General features: G+C 40.5%; 1 protein-coding gene across 1 annotated transcript in view; it reads left to right on the top strand.

Annotated features, from left to right (window-relative positions):
* Positions 1-2,560: 2,560 nt before the first annotated feature.
* Positions 2,561-14,566, top strand: part of hipk3b (homeodomain interacting protein kinase 3b) — a 36,553-nt gene continuing 24,547 nt past the window's right edge. Inside the window, 2 exon segments of the mRNA XM_061666144.1 lie at positions 2,561-2,911; positions 12,878-14,195. Coding sequence (XP_061522128.1) covers positions 2,839-2,911; positions 12,878-14,195 — 1,391 coding nt within the window. The 5' untranslated portion in view covers positions 2,561-2,838.

Here is a 14,566-nt window from a genome sequence, read left to right as displayed (position 1 = left end):
ATAAGATTCAAAAAAGAAAAAAAATCCAATAAAATTTCAATAGTTAAAGGAATAGTTTATGTAATAGCCTCGTCCTTCAATATTTCTTGACCGATTCAAATAATTCTAACTTCCAAATTGTCAGCTCATTCAGTACATTTTGGGATGTATTACCATCATAATTACCAAAATGGTAAAAATAAAATTCCAAATTAACAAACATTTTACAATATTACTCCCTCCTTACACATTCCTTGACCTATTCAAAGCAATCCAAATCTCACATCTACATTTCAAAATTTTAGTTCAGTTTCAGCTTTACATTATTTACATCCAATTTTCTAGTTTTTTTTTTGTTTTTTTTGTTTTTTTGTTATGTTTTCAAGAAAAACAGGTAATAACCCATCATAAAATTTATTACGTCCAGTTCAACCAGTCTGCTTTCCTGGAGAACTACAGAAATCTCTAAACGTCCAGTTCAACCATCAATGGTACACTTTTAATGCGACCTTTTATTTGTCATGTGCTGCTGTTACAGATACTAGGGCACCTGCAAAACATGTATTTAAAAATATTGCTGAATAAAAGCTTGATGATTAAACAAAGAAAGTTAGATTGTATTTGAAAACTAATTCAATTTGAGTATTACTCTAATTACACCAACAGGGTTGCAAGTGACAGTGCAAATTGCTCGAGTACATGCTGTGTTAGCTGCTAAGCTAACTGGTCAAGAGCAAACTTAGCTATAGAATAAAAAAGGAAATGCTTTGATATTAGTATGTATTTTTCTGATAATATGAGTAACATGGCTGCACACTCCATTGCAGCTGAAAACTGTGGAAAAAAATTTGAAAAATGGAAATGAGCAATTAGCTTGATGTCATTTCTGCTGAGTCGTGTAGCTCACTTTTTGTCTCTTCTTCTATATAGCTAAAAAGGTTTTAGTAACAGGGTTGTGTGTATTCAGAGCGTAATGTCTGTGACAAAACAAAATGCTTTAACGGATACAAGAAAGCCATATCCACTAAAATCATACAAAAAAAAAAAGCTGATTTAAAAATCATTGTATATTTACATTTAATATGTTAGTTGGTCTTCAAGAGGGAGGGACAAGAAAAAAAACATTTTAGGGGGTGTTCAAGAGCTATTTGGTACTTATTTCTGAAACACTCATACTCCAGGTACACTTCCTTTTGTCTGAGGACAACTGAAATGTACACAAAGCGCATGTTTTAATGTTTTGTGCATGAATGTTTTTAAACTTCATGGGAGGGACAGGAAATGTCTTGCAATTCTGGAATGATCCATCCGGCAACCTATCAATTTAAAAGCAAAGAGGTATAGCTCAGCGGTAGAGCATCATCTATAAGGACTTGGGCTTTGGAACCAGGGTCATGGTTCAGAATGTAAAAAATGGCAATTAGTTGTTGGAGAGTTGCCAGTCTCCTTGCTGGCTAATGTCAAGGTGCCCTTGGGCAAGGCACTATCCACCCCTCCCCTCCCCCCAGCTGAAGAGGTGCACCACTGTTTGTGACATCACTTGCCTGCGTGTGTGTGATTTGGTTCCATGTGTGTGGTGTGCAACACAAATGTACTGTATATATAGCTGAGTGTAAATTGAATTCCCCCCTTAGGGATTATAATCACTTGCCTATTAGGGCTGTAACTAACAATTTTAATAATCGATTAATGTCTTGATTTTTTAAATTGTTTTTATTAATTGATGAATCATATGATTTTTGTTTTTATTTCTTTAAAAACAAGAAATTGTTTCAAATTGACAGAGCAGAAAATGCACAAACATAAATGTATTATGATACTGTTACTGGTTTGGTGCTTAGAATGTCAGAAAATAGGCACAAATGTTGATCATTGTTTTCCAAAGTAAAAGCTCCTATTTGCAAATTATTTTTATTAAACACAAAGGTAAACATTCTGCTTTGCTGGAGAACAACATAAATCTCTAAACTATAATCGATTATCAAAATAACAGTTGATTAATTTGATAGTAGATTAGTTGACGATTAATCGATTAATTGTGGTGCCGCTCATCAGTATAATACATTACAAATTGAAATTTGGTAATGGTTGCACGTGGAATTACAACGATGCATTTGGTGTGCAAAAACATTCCACAGTTCCAAAAATATTTAATCGGAAGTGAACTAAATCCTGGAATTTGCCACAAAGTGTTGTGGGGGTTTTCCACAGCTCCAATTTCATGACTATTGCACGGCATTTATAAACGTGCTGTTCCCCTCTCTGACCAGTAGGATGGGACATTTGACAACCACGGGAGCCGCGCGTGTCCGTGCCCGGGCAACAACCCAAAAACGAGACCAAACAAAAAGATTGCAGAGTCATCAACCATTCATTTCTTTGGTCTGAACCAGAACCACATTGTCATAAATCCCGTGATCATACAGGATGAAAATAATTGTATTTTAAAATAGCTATATATCCACTAAGGTATACAGTGGTCTGTTTTTAGGCTGTGTTTTCGCATCGATCGTTCTCTGTAAGGGATTGCTTTTGTCTGGCTAATGCCGTCAGCTCACAAACATTCACTCTGGGTCGACGGCAGAGAGGAAAGAGACATGTTGGAGGCTAGCAGGGCTGCGGAGCAGCGCATCTAGACGGGGGGACGGCCACCCTTTCCTAGATGGGCTACCTTCCCCTAAGTGGAGGGAGACACATTAGAACTGCGTAGCTCTCGCCCGAGCACGGCTTGATCTTTCTGGATGTTCGTATGCGGGATTCAGATGACGTTTGAAATGTGGGAGATGGTGGCTTTGCCGAGGGGGAGCTCTCCCTTCCTGTCGTCTAGGACAAGATGGCAGCAGTGCAGGCGAACTGGGCATGCTATGGATTTATAAATCCGTAACATGTTCAGAAAAGCCCCCGATTGTATTTATAGTGACTCTATGTGAAGGTAAGTGGAGAGGCGCACCTTGTGTGTGATTATAATTGTCTCGCTTCACGTTTTAAAACCAGTTTGGTCGTGACGTAACACTGCCCTAACTTACCAACAAACTTGGTTATCACACGATCTTGACTGTGTGGTATCAAAACAATCCTGGTTAGATAAACTATTCACTACTTAGAGGAAAATTCCATATACGCCTACGTGACTGTGACGTCGGTTGGAATTATTAACGCGAGTGTCTTGGGCATTCTTGGTGTTTTTACGTCGGTGTTGTCATGGAGAACCGTCAATTTATACATCGCGATGACATGTTTGAAGAGCAATTTCTACGGCGTGGATTTCACGGACCGGCTCATTTGTGAATTGTGAGTCCCGCTTTCGTTAACGATGTCAATCCATTTACTTGAGGTTAACATCTGAAGACGTCAGTCGACAGGCGAAAACTCGCTCAAACACGGAAGACTTTTGAGCTCAGCGAAGCATTGAGAGTGCATACATTCTCTTGATATTTAACCGGATTCTATCCTACAGCTTGCGTTCAAATAACAGACTATCGACACTATTTGCGTTTTGCGTATTATGTTTAGATTTCGATTCTCAGAATAGAAAAACATTACTCCGTGACTGACTGGTTTTCTCTCACGGCCACCAGTTGTTTTTGCCACCCACTCACCGGCCGCAACGTTAGGTACGTCTAATGAATATAGGCTTTACACGATCAGGATTTTTGGGGCGAGTTGAAAACAACGATAACCGATCCGATCACAAGATGGAGGAATGTGTCTATTTATATGACCTGTTCATTTCCTGTATACACTTGTGTACGTAATTGCTCAACAAATTATATTTACAATAAATAATGTATATTTGTTCATCTATTTATGCCAGTGAGGCATAGTGACAGACGCAAAAAACGATAAATTGTCTTTTATTAGATGGCAGTAAGTACATACAGTAATTGATGTATCCACTTTTTGTGACATTTTTGTTTGTTGGTGTTCCGTGAGATTTTTCAATTGTAAAATATGTTCCTTGGCTCCATAAAGGTTAGAAATCACTGCTATAGTCAGATCGTGCATTCTAATCAGTCAGGTCAAACCAACATTACAACATGACAGAAATAATGTGTGCTAACTTACTGTAATTAAATTACTTTATTGTAATTTAATTACTTCACCCACACCGAAACTTTAGAGCATGATTCGACAGAACGGAGGCGTGTTTACGTCCAACCGTTCGTGCTACCACTCGCTTGCTAGGCTACATAACATTTTATTGCCTGCTTGTGAGCCGTATCGTATTAAAAGTACGTGAACATACCTCAAGTAAAGCTCAAACGAGCGTCCTCTCCTGTCCTGAGCACCGGTGACCACTAACACACGTTTCCCCCCATTTTGTCCTTATAATACAAAGTCGGCGCTTCACTCTTGTTGTCGTCGCCACGGTAACGAGTGTATCCGGTCGCAGTTGAGTTGACAAGATAAAGCCCAGTGGTCGTAAAAAACGGGATGCGGTGGTATCGGAATACAAGATTTTATTGCAGTAGTCTGACGGTGTAAAGTCTACTAATGAAACCCCAATTCAAGAGCTTGTAAGTGTTTTCAAACTAATTTTCATCGTGAGTCACATCCTAGTTCTGCACATTATGCCTGAAAATCATACATCTACAATCCTTCCCATTATTATATTATTATGCCTACACAATTGCTCCTGCAATAGATTTTTACACGATGTATTTTTTTAACGACTAATTGAATTTAAATTAAATCCTGAAAAATTGTGACAACCAATTATAAATAGTATTGTTCGATGTATGAAAAGAAGGGATTTGGTGAAAGCAATGCTTGTAATATCTGTAAAAAGTGAAGGAAATTTGGTACAGATTTTCTGCCAAACTGAAAAGAACAAATCCATTTAGCTTTTGTAAGATCCCCCCCCAAAAAAAATTATGTGGGATAAGACAATGTTTGATGCACTGCATCACACTGAGAGCTGTTTCTAATAGTTTCACTAAGCACAGTAATTCCCAACCTGTGTGGCACGAGAGATCATCAGGGGTGCCGCGGGAAGTTATCCAATTTCACTTAATCTGAAAATTATTAGATAATAATAAAAAATATATCTTTGTTCATTTGTCTGTGCCAGTGACGTATAGTGACACGCAGAACAATAAACCTGTGTATCTATTTGCCATTCGTACGACAGAATTAGTCATGGCTCCCTGCCCGTATAGCTTTGTGTTAATTAAACAAGCCCGAATTTCACACTGAGTAGTACATTTTTGGGTAAATTGATGAGACATGTTCACCATTATTGCAGTAGTAGTAGTAATTCAGTAGTTATTTTTTTGTGGTGTGCTGTGAAATGTTTCTAATGTAAAATCGGTGACTTGGGTCAAGGCAGGGCGGCTAAACCGGGTAACAGCACTGACATACTGAAATCCGGTCTGACACCCGTACTCTCCCGACCCCACACCACCCCTCAAGAAACACTGAATATGTATGTGGGCCCGGATGTGACTAAACATAATTCTTAATGATTGATTAGGCGATTATGATGCCCATCCCTAGTATGTGTTGATATTTTAAGTTAAAAAAAAAAAAAAAAAAAAAAACAATTGAGGACCTGCGTTCAAATCTGGCCTCCCATGTTTGGAGTTTGCATGTTCACCCCGTGCTTGCTTGGGTTTTCTCCAGTTACAAAACACGCATGGTAGGTTAATTGAAGACTCCAAATTGTCCGTAGATGTGAGTGCGAGCGGTTGTTTGTTTATATGTTCCCTGCGATAGGTGCCAGCGCAGCCACGACCCTAGTCAGGATATGCGGTTTAGAAGATGGATGAATAGAAAAACAACAACGGTATTGCAACTAAGTGAGGGTTTGGGGGCATTTCAGCAATAGACTACAGTGGGGCCTTAACTTACATATTCAATTTGTTCCATGGCCACGCTTGTATCTAAAAACACTCAAATCATCTTAACCCATTGAAATTAATGGAAATGCAATTAATCTGTTCCACTCCCCCCCAAAAAAACCCACCCACATTTTTAAAAACATGTTTTATTAGGAAAAAATGCACTCAGTAGTTTAGCACTGTATAGAAACAATCAGTAATGCATAATGTAAATAACTTTAAATGTAAATAATCAGGTTTTTTTCTTATAAAGTTGAATTTTTCGTAAACATTAGATATCTATCATGGGTTTGTGACCTGGCATCTTCTTCTCCTCTATTGTTATGAAAGTGCTCCTTAACATCTTCTTTGAGATGAGCCTTCTCGTCACAGTTTAAGAATTTTTAGGGAACGCATCCTTTGGCTGCTATCATTTCAACAAAAAGTTTTGTGGTAATCCTCCACTGCCTTCACATTTGTGCTCGTTGACGCACCATGCCTGACGACTGAATTCCGGTCCTCCTTTTAAAATTCTTGAACGAGCCCCGACTGCCTTTAAACAAATCGACCAGTGCCTCGTCCATTGAAGTGCCTGGAGGCCATTTACGCAAATCAGCGTAAATGGCTCGTGCATTCTCACATGAAACTCTCCGTCACAGTATCTCACGTGAGCTGCTACTCAGTCAACCATACCAACAGCAGCTTCTCCATCTTTTCATGGTCCTCTGTCCGCAGCTTAGAAATGATTTTAACACCCTTGGCTGGTGTTGTAGTCTTTAAACGACTTTTTTTTTTTTTTTTTTTTTTGCTTCAGTATAGCAGACATTGTAGAAGTGCTACGCTCGTACTACTTTACCAAGTAAACTACATGCTCACATTGGTCATATTTTTCTATAATTCCATGTTTTAGTTCAATGGCCATCATCAGTATCTTCTCACTTTCTTAGAACCCATAGGTAGAAAAAAGGAATTTGGCAAACAAACAGAAAATGCAATTAGAAAACATGACTGTCCCTAATGTATTTTCTTTCCACTGCAAGGAAACCAATGGAATTGATGGTGGCCGGATGTTGTGACATTTGCTGCCACCATCAAGCAGTGGGGGGTCTGAACGCACTCATAACCCAAGACAACAAACAGTCAAGCAACAGCTCACATTTCGAAAAACTAATAAGTTGAGGTACCACTGTACTTATTAGTGAACTAAAGCAAAAATGCGGCTTTTTAAAACTAGGTTGCTTCTATTTTTTCCCCCGTCGTCACATACTGTATCTCTAAACACAAAGAGGTTCTAAGTTAATACTTTACCATACTTGTTCCATTTTACTTCTTATCCTTGCTTCTCAGTACTAATAAGTAAGGGAATCTTCTTCCCATAGCCCACCGTCTCAAAACATTTATGTTCGTAATGCAGCAATTTGTAGTTCTTAATCTCTTCGACACTCGTGTCTGTGGCCTATATATCAAATTCTTTAGGTTATCTATAGCAAGGCTTTAGGAGATTAAATTAAGAGAGGAAGTTTGTCACACCACACTGGGTCTGCAATGTGCTTGCACTGTGTTTGCATGTAAAGACTGTTTTCTCAGTAACCTCCTCTGCATTTAAGGTGGAAAATATAACAGTGAGCACCATGACAAGCTTGGAATTTCTGTGGAAAGCTATGCAGATGGGTGGAACATTTCCACCAGAAGTAAACATTAAACATTCTTAGTAGCACAGGACAGAGGCACAGTGTTTATTTGAAGATCAGTCAGATAATTGGATTGGAAGACCAAATCTGCTTTTTGTGAAGGAATGGGTGAGAACGGTAATCAAGAAATACAATAATTTTTAAACAAGTAAAAAATATTTAGGGTTTCACTCGGTGTAAAGATTGAATAGTCATCGAAATAATTTTAGTTTTTGCTGCACATGTGAGTTTCCAGATAATGCTGCGGTAGAAATTGAAACTAGGTGAAACTGCCGGTGCGTCCACATCTATTGTTCAATTTCTATGGTCTGAATCATTTGATGACAGTGTCATCTGACCGGAGTGAGCAAAACTGTGGCTACTACTAATGCTAGTTATTTTCAACGACGTGAGGAAAGCAGACTGTAGGAGGGAAGAAACATGGCTAGTTTGACTTCACAAATTTGATATCACAAATCGTATTGTATTGTCCTGTGGGTCAGAAATCGATATACAAATTGAATGTTAACTTTGGTGTATCGATACAACCCTACTAGAATGTAATCAGGAAGAATATTGGTTTAGGAACTAGTCAATGAAACTGTGGTGATACATGCAAACTTGCCTTTGTTGATAGTGCCCAAAATGATTTTTATGATATACCGGGTTATAATCTACCAGCAAATAGCCGAATACACACACAGTCAACGTTCTAATCTGTTTACATGACACATGCAGTTACATCACCATTCTGATTTTCAAATGTATTTTGAGGCATTTTGATTCGCCCGCGCTCCCAAGTGTGGTGGGAGGATATGAACACCGTGGTAGCAATCATGTGTATTGTGCACAGTCTATGCAGAAAATTATTTTATGATAGTCATAGCAGCACTTTAACAATTGTACCCTGCACTCTGTGGTCGGTGTGTTTGTTATTAACTAACCAACCAGTCACTGCCCACCTAGTGTGGGATTTTTACAAGGCCTTTTAGCGGTTCATAATTAGAGGCATGACGTGTCACACAGCAGTGTTGGTCTGAAGTGTGATGCTGTCTCTTGGTTCCAGCTGTCCCTTTTTTCACAGATGTCAGTTTATACTGCTTGTCCCTCCATGGCTCAGCCCAATGGTGGAGCATTTTGTCCGCTGTATTTATTGACTGTGTACGAGAACTAATCCAACAAGCTGAGGACTTAAAATGTTAGTCATAAGTTCACAATTGAAATGCCATGTGCTCACATTCCTTGGAAAATAGAGAGGCTTTTGAGCAAAGAATATCTTTTTCACAAGACGTTGGGAATGTTGTGAGGCTGTTGAGCTGTGAATGTTTGCAGTGCCCCTGTTGATAGACTGAGGGATTGCAAGTAGAAACATTGCTACTATTAGTCTAAGATTTGCCCACTGACTTTGGACTTAATAATGGTCATGTTGAGTCACTCACAGCTTTATATTAGTTAGTCATAGACAATCTGTGGGTTCTGATGATTGCAGATCTTTACCGCTTATGCGCACTAGGGTCGCAGGCTGCTGGAGCCTATCCCAGCTATCTTCGGGCAGGAGGCGGCGTACAACCTGAACCGGTCGCCAGCCAATTGCGGGGCACATAGAAACAAACAACCATTTGCACTCACATTCACACTTACGGCCAATTTCGAGTCTTCAATCAACCTACAGCGCGTGCTTTTGGGATGTGGGAGGAAACCGGTGTGCCTGGAGAAAACCCACCCAGGCACGGGGAAAACATGCAAACGCCACACAGGGTGAGCTGGGATTTGAACCCCTGTCCTCAGAACTGTGAGGCAGTTGTCCACCGTGCCGCCTACGAAAAATTATTGTTTTGAACTTTTTCGTGGCCTAAAAACAATACAGTACAAAATTACTGTAAATAATTATAAAAAGCTTGAAAATGTTTGAAAAGTTTAGAAGTTCATCTGAACTTACCTCGTCCACCTGGGATTTGAACCCCGGTGTGCCATTTTCAAGAGCGCAGTGAGCCACTGTGCTGGCACATGTAAATTAGCCGTGTGGTTCACTGTGCCAGTCTGTTACTCCTGATATGCATTAAAACGAGGCTCCACTGTACAATGATTTGCAAATCCTTTTCAACCTATATTCAGTTGAATACACTACAAAGGCAAGTGTTTCTCAATATTCAAACTGATGAATGTTATTGTATTCTCTCATTGGGAATTTGATGCCTGAAACACATTCCAAAAAAGCTGGGACAGTGGCAACAAAAGACTGGGAAAGTTGAGGAATGCAAAACAAAACAAAACAGTTTTTAACATTCCACAGGTGAACAGGTGAATTGGAAACAGCTGAGTGTCACGATTGCGTATTAAAGTAACATCCCCGAAAGCCTCAGTTGTTCCTAAGCAAGGAGGGCCGAGGTTCACCTGGAATGCGTGAATTGAACACAACCAGCAGAGGTGCTGTTGGTTCAGTCTCATCTAGCCTGCGGTCCGAAGAACAACCACAAGAGGACCTCGGCTTTGGGAAGTTGAGCTTCATCCACACACTATGGCAATTCCGCTCAGTGTGACTCTGGCATTCAGCTAGTGAGCGAGACTTCCATAACATCAAAAGTAATAATCAAGAAAATGTCAAATTCCTGTCTGTTCGCATCCATGTTGTTAAATTTCTCATAGCTTCAATGTCATTCAAAAGACAGTCACCAGTTTCATTTGAGTTGACCTTATTATTGGACCAAGATTTTTTTAACAACTTTTGTATAGCGTATTGTAGTGATACAGAAAACAATTGGAGGATGCCCTTTGAGAATGAGAGAATGTGGTCATCCATGACCATACTGTACTTTTTATCTCAGCGAATAACGTATGAATTACAAAAAAAATTCAGGGATATGTTGGCTGTCAATTAAGTTAAGTAGTTTCATAGCGATCAAATTTTGCTTTGGCTTGGGTGGGTGATTGCTCTTTACAGTGGCCATATTAGCATTGACGTACTGCAAGTTTGTTTGAACTTTTAATTCATACAGCCGCCAGCTGTTAGTTTTATTTCCTATTACTCTTATCTATTTTGAATGCACGTTGTCTTCTCACTCAGTGCCACTTGCTCGTCGAGGACAGTTGTCTAGTGTTTATTTTCTTCTCGGTTTAAATTTCGAGTGGACTACAGTCAAAAGGTCACCAGTGAGTAATTATCTAGCAGGTCAAGGTTGGTTGAAAGCTTCTGCAGCTTTGAAGGCTGTAATGCAATGCCACAGTTGGAGCCTCATAGTTGACCAAGGGAGTATTTGGTCTCTGCTCATAATAATAGAAGCAGCTGTCATTCTTTTCCCTTCCCACCAATTAGGGCCCTATACTTCATTTTTTTGTCCGACATTTCGTAATTTAAGTATATGGTATATTTGTTCGTGTGAGGAGAGGAGTCTCTCTGCCTAGCAGCTCTTCCAGGGCTATGAATGTGTGAATGAATGTTCTCGGTTGTCCAAAAAAGGGAGTCTTTGTCAGGTTTTTCTTGCTGGGTGCTGAGATGTTTGTTGTTGCTTGTGTAAACCATAGACCCATAAACTCAAACCTATTTTCATGCTACTGTTTTCAGTCGTTCTGATTTAGATTTATGGCTTCTTGGGTTAACCTGACTAAAGGCGATAACTACAGTCTTATATTGGGGGGTATCAGATGGTGAAAAAGGCGATTAGCAGGTGTGTTTTTTTGCTTGGGGTGGAAAAAAGCACAGGATTGCTTGCAGATTGCAACAAAATTAAGATGAAATAACACTAATAATTAGGGCTGAAGAATGGCCTTAAATTGAAATCTCTGATTTTCTCCCCATAAATCCTATTTTTAATTGCTTTTTCCCACTTCCCCCTAGCAGTGATAATGACATTATTCAAAACAAGTTTTGCTTTTATTTCCCCTCCATCAGACGAGCAAATTCTCCTGAGAATTAACTTAAATCAAATTGTACAGGAATAATAAAAACATATTTTTATTTCTTTACAGATGAAGCAAAACAAGTCATGGAAAAATGTCCCTTTTTTCCAGAACATGTATGTAAACATGATACCTGATTATGTAACATTTTAAATGCTCAACAATTTAATGTCATTAAATGAGCCGTCAGACTACATGGCTTTGCTGGGCCATATGTCTGTTTGCCAAAGACTAATAGCAACCCCTTTCAGCTCTCTTATGGTCTCTTCACCTGTAGAATTATACAGATGAGGCAAGGCTACCTTGGAAAAATATTTGAGTCGTGGAAGCACATACCTCGGTTCAGACATTTCCAAAATGCCAATAAATCACTGTTTTTGCAACTTAGAAATGGCCACCGTGTGTCTGGAAATGTTCCGCTCATATTGTCTGCTTCTTTGCGGGAATTAAACCTGCTTGTCACGTTTTTGAAAAATGGTTTCTTGAAGGGTCAGAAATGTGGCTAAATATAGCAATAAACTCGATTAATCGCCCAGCCTTTCTATTAATGCTTTAGTTCTCTGATTCATGATTCACTGACATTGCAACTGTCAACGCCTCTACCCCAGGCTGTAATTTCTAGTTTTTAAAAGCCCTACATAGCAAATTTAGAGATATTTTCTCTCCTCTCAGGTTTAGAACACCAAGGTAATAGACACCAAGTGTAGAAAAGTGTAGGGAGGTAAACCTATTTGATCAAATGTTGCTAAAAGTGCTTAAAACCTTGAGAATGAACTGTCATTGTCATGTCAGTGAGCTGAAGTAGGTCATGGGTCCGAGGATGGCACACAGTGTCTCCAGTCACTGGTCACACTGACAGGAAGCCTTATTAGAAGCTGTATTAAACTTCATTGCCCATTTAAATGGTTATTAGAACATCAGATCTAATAAGGTCCCATGGGCTCAGTAAACATGAAGTGGGTGATGTCCATCTGCACCTATTGTTGCCTTGTGACTGTATTTTTGTTTGGTTGTCTTCCGCTGATGCTTTCCGTCCCTATTGGTTGCCTGGAGGCATGCAGTAGGATGTATTTCAACCACAGGCAAAGGTCAGGCAAACCTTTGCAACGTTAGTCATCTTCTGTGTGGAGGTGTTGGTGGGCTCACAGTGTATAAATCAGTTGAAAGGTGCTCCGCTGCAGCTTATTCTCTTAGTTGAGATGAAAGGGTATGACAAATCAAATCACAAATGTATTATCACAATATTGGTAAAAGAAAGGTAAACCCAAAATAGAGATCCTCAAACCCAAATCATTTTTAATAGAAAAATATCAACTCAGCAATCTTATGCACTTTTTGCACATTTGTATACTTAATACTTTTTAGTTAATTATTTTTTTTATTTCCGGAACTATGCATCAATCCGTTATCCGGTTGTCCTTATTAGGGTTATTCATGTTAAAATACTAAAATGATATTCCATTGACCCCCAATGTTTTTTATTTATTTATTTTTTTACTCTTTTCCTTACAGGTATGGCCTCACAAGTCTTGGTTTACCCACCACACATTTATCAAACCCAGACAAGTGCCTTTAGCAGTGTGAAGAAACTCAAAGTTGAGCCCAGCAGCTGTGTGTACCATGAGAGAGCACATCCGTGGACTTATCTGAACAGACGAAACCTTGGTATTGTGCACCCGACGAAAGCCCGCTCGTTCTTGAGCCAAGACTTGACGGTGGGTGCAAAAGTGTTTGGAGGACAAGTGTACCCCGTGAAGACAGTCATAGTGCCGGGCATCCAGAGACAACAGCCCGGGAAAAGAGGTGGAGGATCGGGCCCATCTGCGGTCCAGCAGCGGCAGAACACAGGGATTGTCCACAAGCAGGGCCAGGATTATCAGCAGCAGAAGACGGCCACAGCAAGTGGGGGCAGCAGTGGAGCAACAGGGGCAGGAGGAGGGGGAAGGGGAGCGGGCTGCAGCCGAGGAGGTGAGGGAGGTGGAGAGGAGGAGGAGAAGGAGGAGGGTGACATAGAAGCGGACTGTGGAGGTTTGAACTCGGCTGACAGCTCTCAGCGATGTGGGCTGAAACGTAAAAGTGAGGAGCTGGATAATCGAGGGAGCACCATGCAGATTGTGGAGGAACTGTCAATGTTGCCTGCCATGTTGCAAACAACGAATGTCGGAAACGCAGCTGCAGCGACTGCGGCCGTGGGGACTGGAGGGGGGACTTCCAAGCAAGCTGCAGGACCCGTGGGTGTTGGTGCTGCAGGGGGAGCGGGAGGATGTGACGGGGACTATCAAGTAGTACAGCATGAGGTTCTTTGCTCCCTGAAGAATACTTACGAAGTGCTGGATTTCTTGGGACGGGGCACATTTGGACAGGTTGTAAAGTGCTGGAAAAGAGGCACGGGTGAGGTAGTGGCCATAAAGATCCTGAAGAACCATCCGTCATACGCCCGACAAGGTCAAATAGAAGTAGGCATCCTTGCGCGTCTGAGTGGGGAGAACGCAGACGAACACAACCTGGTGCGAGCCTTTGAATGCTTCCAACACCGCAGCCACACCTGCCTTGTGTTCGAGATGCTCGAGCAGAACCTGTATGATTTTCTAAAGCAGAACAAGTTCAGCCCACTGCCCCTGAAAGTGATCAGACCTGTACTACAGCAGGTGGCCACGGCTCTGAAAAAGTTGAAGACTATGGGTCTGATTCATGCAGACCTCAAACCTGAGAACATTATGCTGGTGGAGCCGATAAGGCAACCCTACAGGGTGAAGGTGATAGACTTTGGCTCAGCCAGCCACGTGTCCAAAGCAGTTTGCTCCACGTACCTCCAGTCTCGGTACTATAGGTGAGTACAAAGCAGTAAACACACACTTTTTGCTGTTGTCATGAAATTGTTTGATTGCTTCAAAAATTGACTTTAGTACAACAGCGGATGTGTTAAGCATCTTGTGGAGGCAAAACTGTTGGTTTAAAAATGTCCTTCCTCTGGCAAAACAAGGAAATGTCTCCCATGCTGCACAACATCCTGCCAACTCCAAGGAGCCACATACCACTGGAGTCTGGAAAAAAGTTACTCCACAGTGTTGATTATAGCGGATTTTCAGGCTCCAGAGCCTGGGAAAGAAATGTGTTCTGGAAATAAATGGATTTAATCATTGATTGCTTTTAACGTCATGCCTTAATTGCCAACAGGATTTATTGTTATTATTTTATGGT

Source organism: Phycodurus eques, chromosome 2 (assembly GCF_024500275.1).
Source record: "Phycodurus eques isolate BA_2022a chromosome 2, UOR_Pequ_1.1, whole genome shotgun sequence".
Taxonomy (NCBI): Eukaryota; Metazoa; Chordata; class Actinopteri; order Syngnathiformes; family Syngnathidae; genus Phycodurus; species Phycodurus eques.
This window is presented reverse-complemented; position numbering and strand designations above follow the sequence as displayed.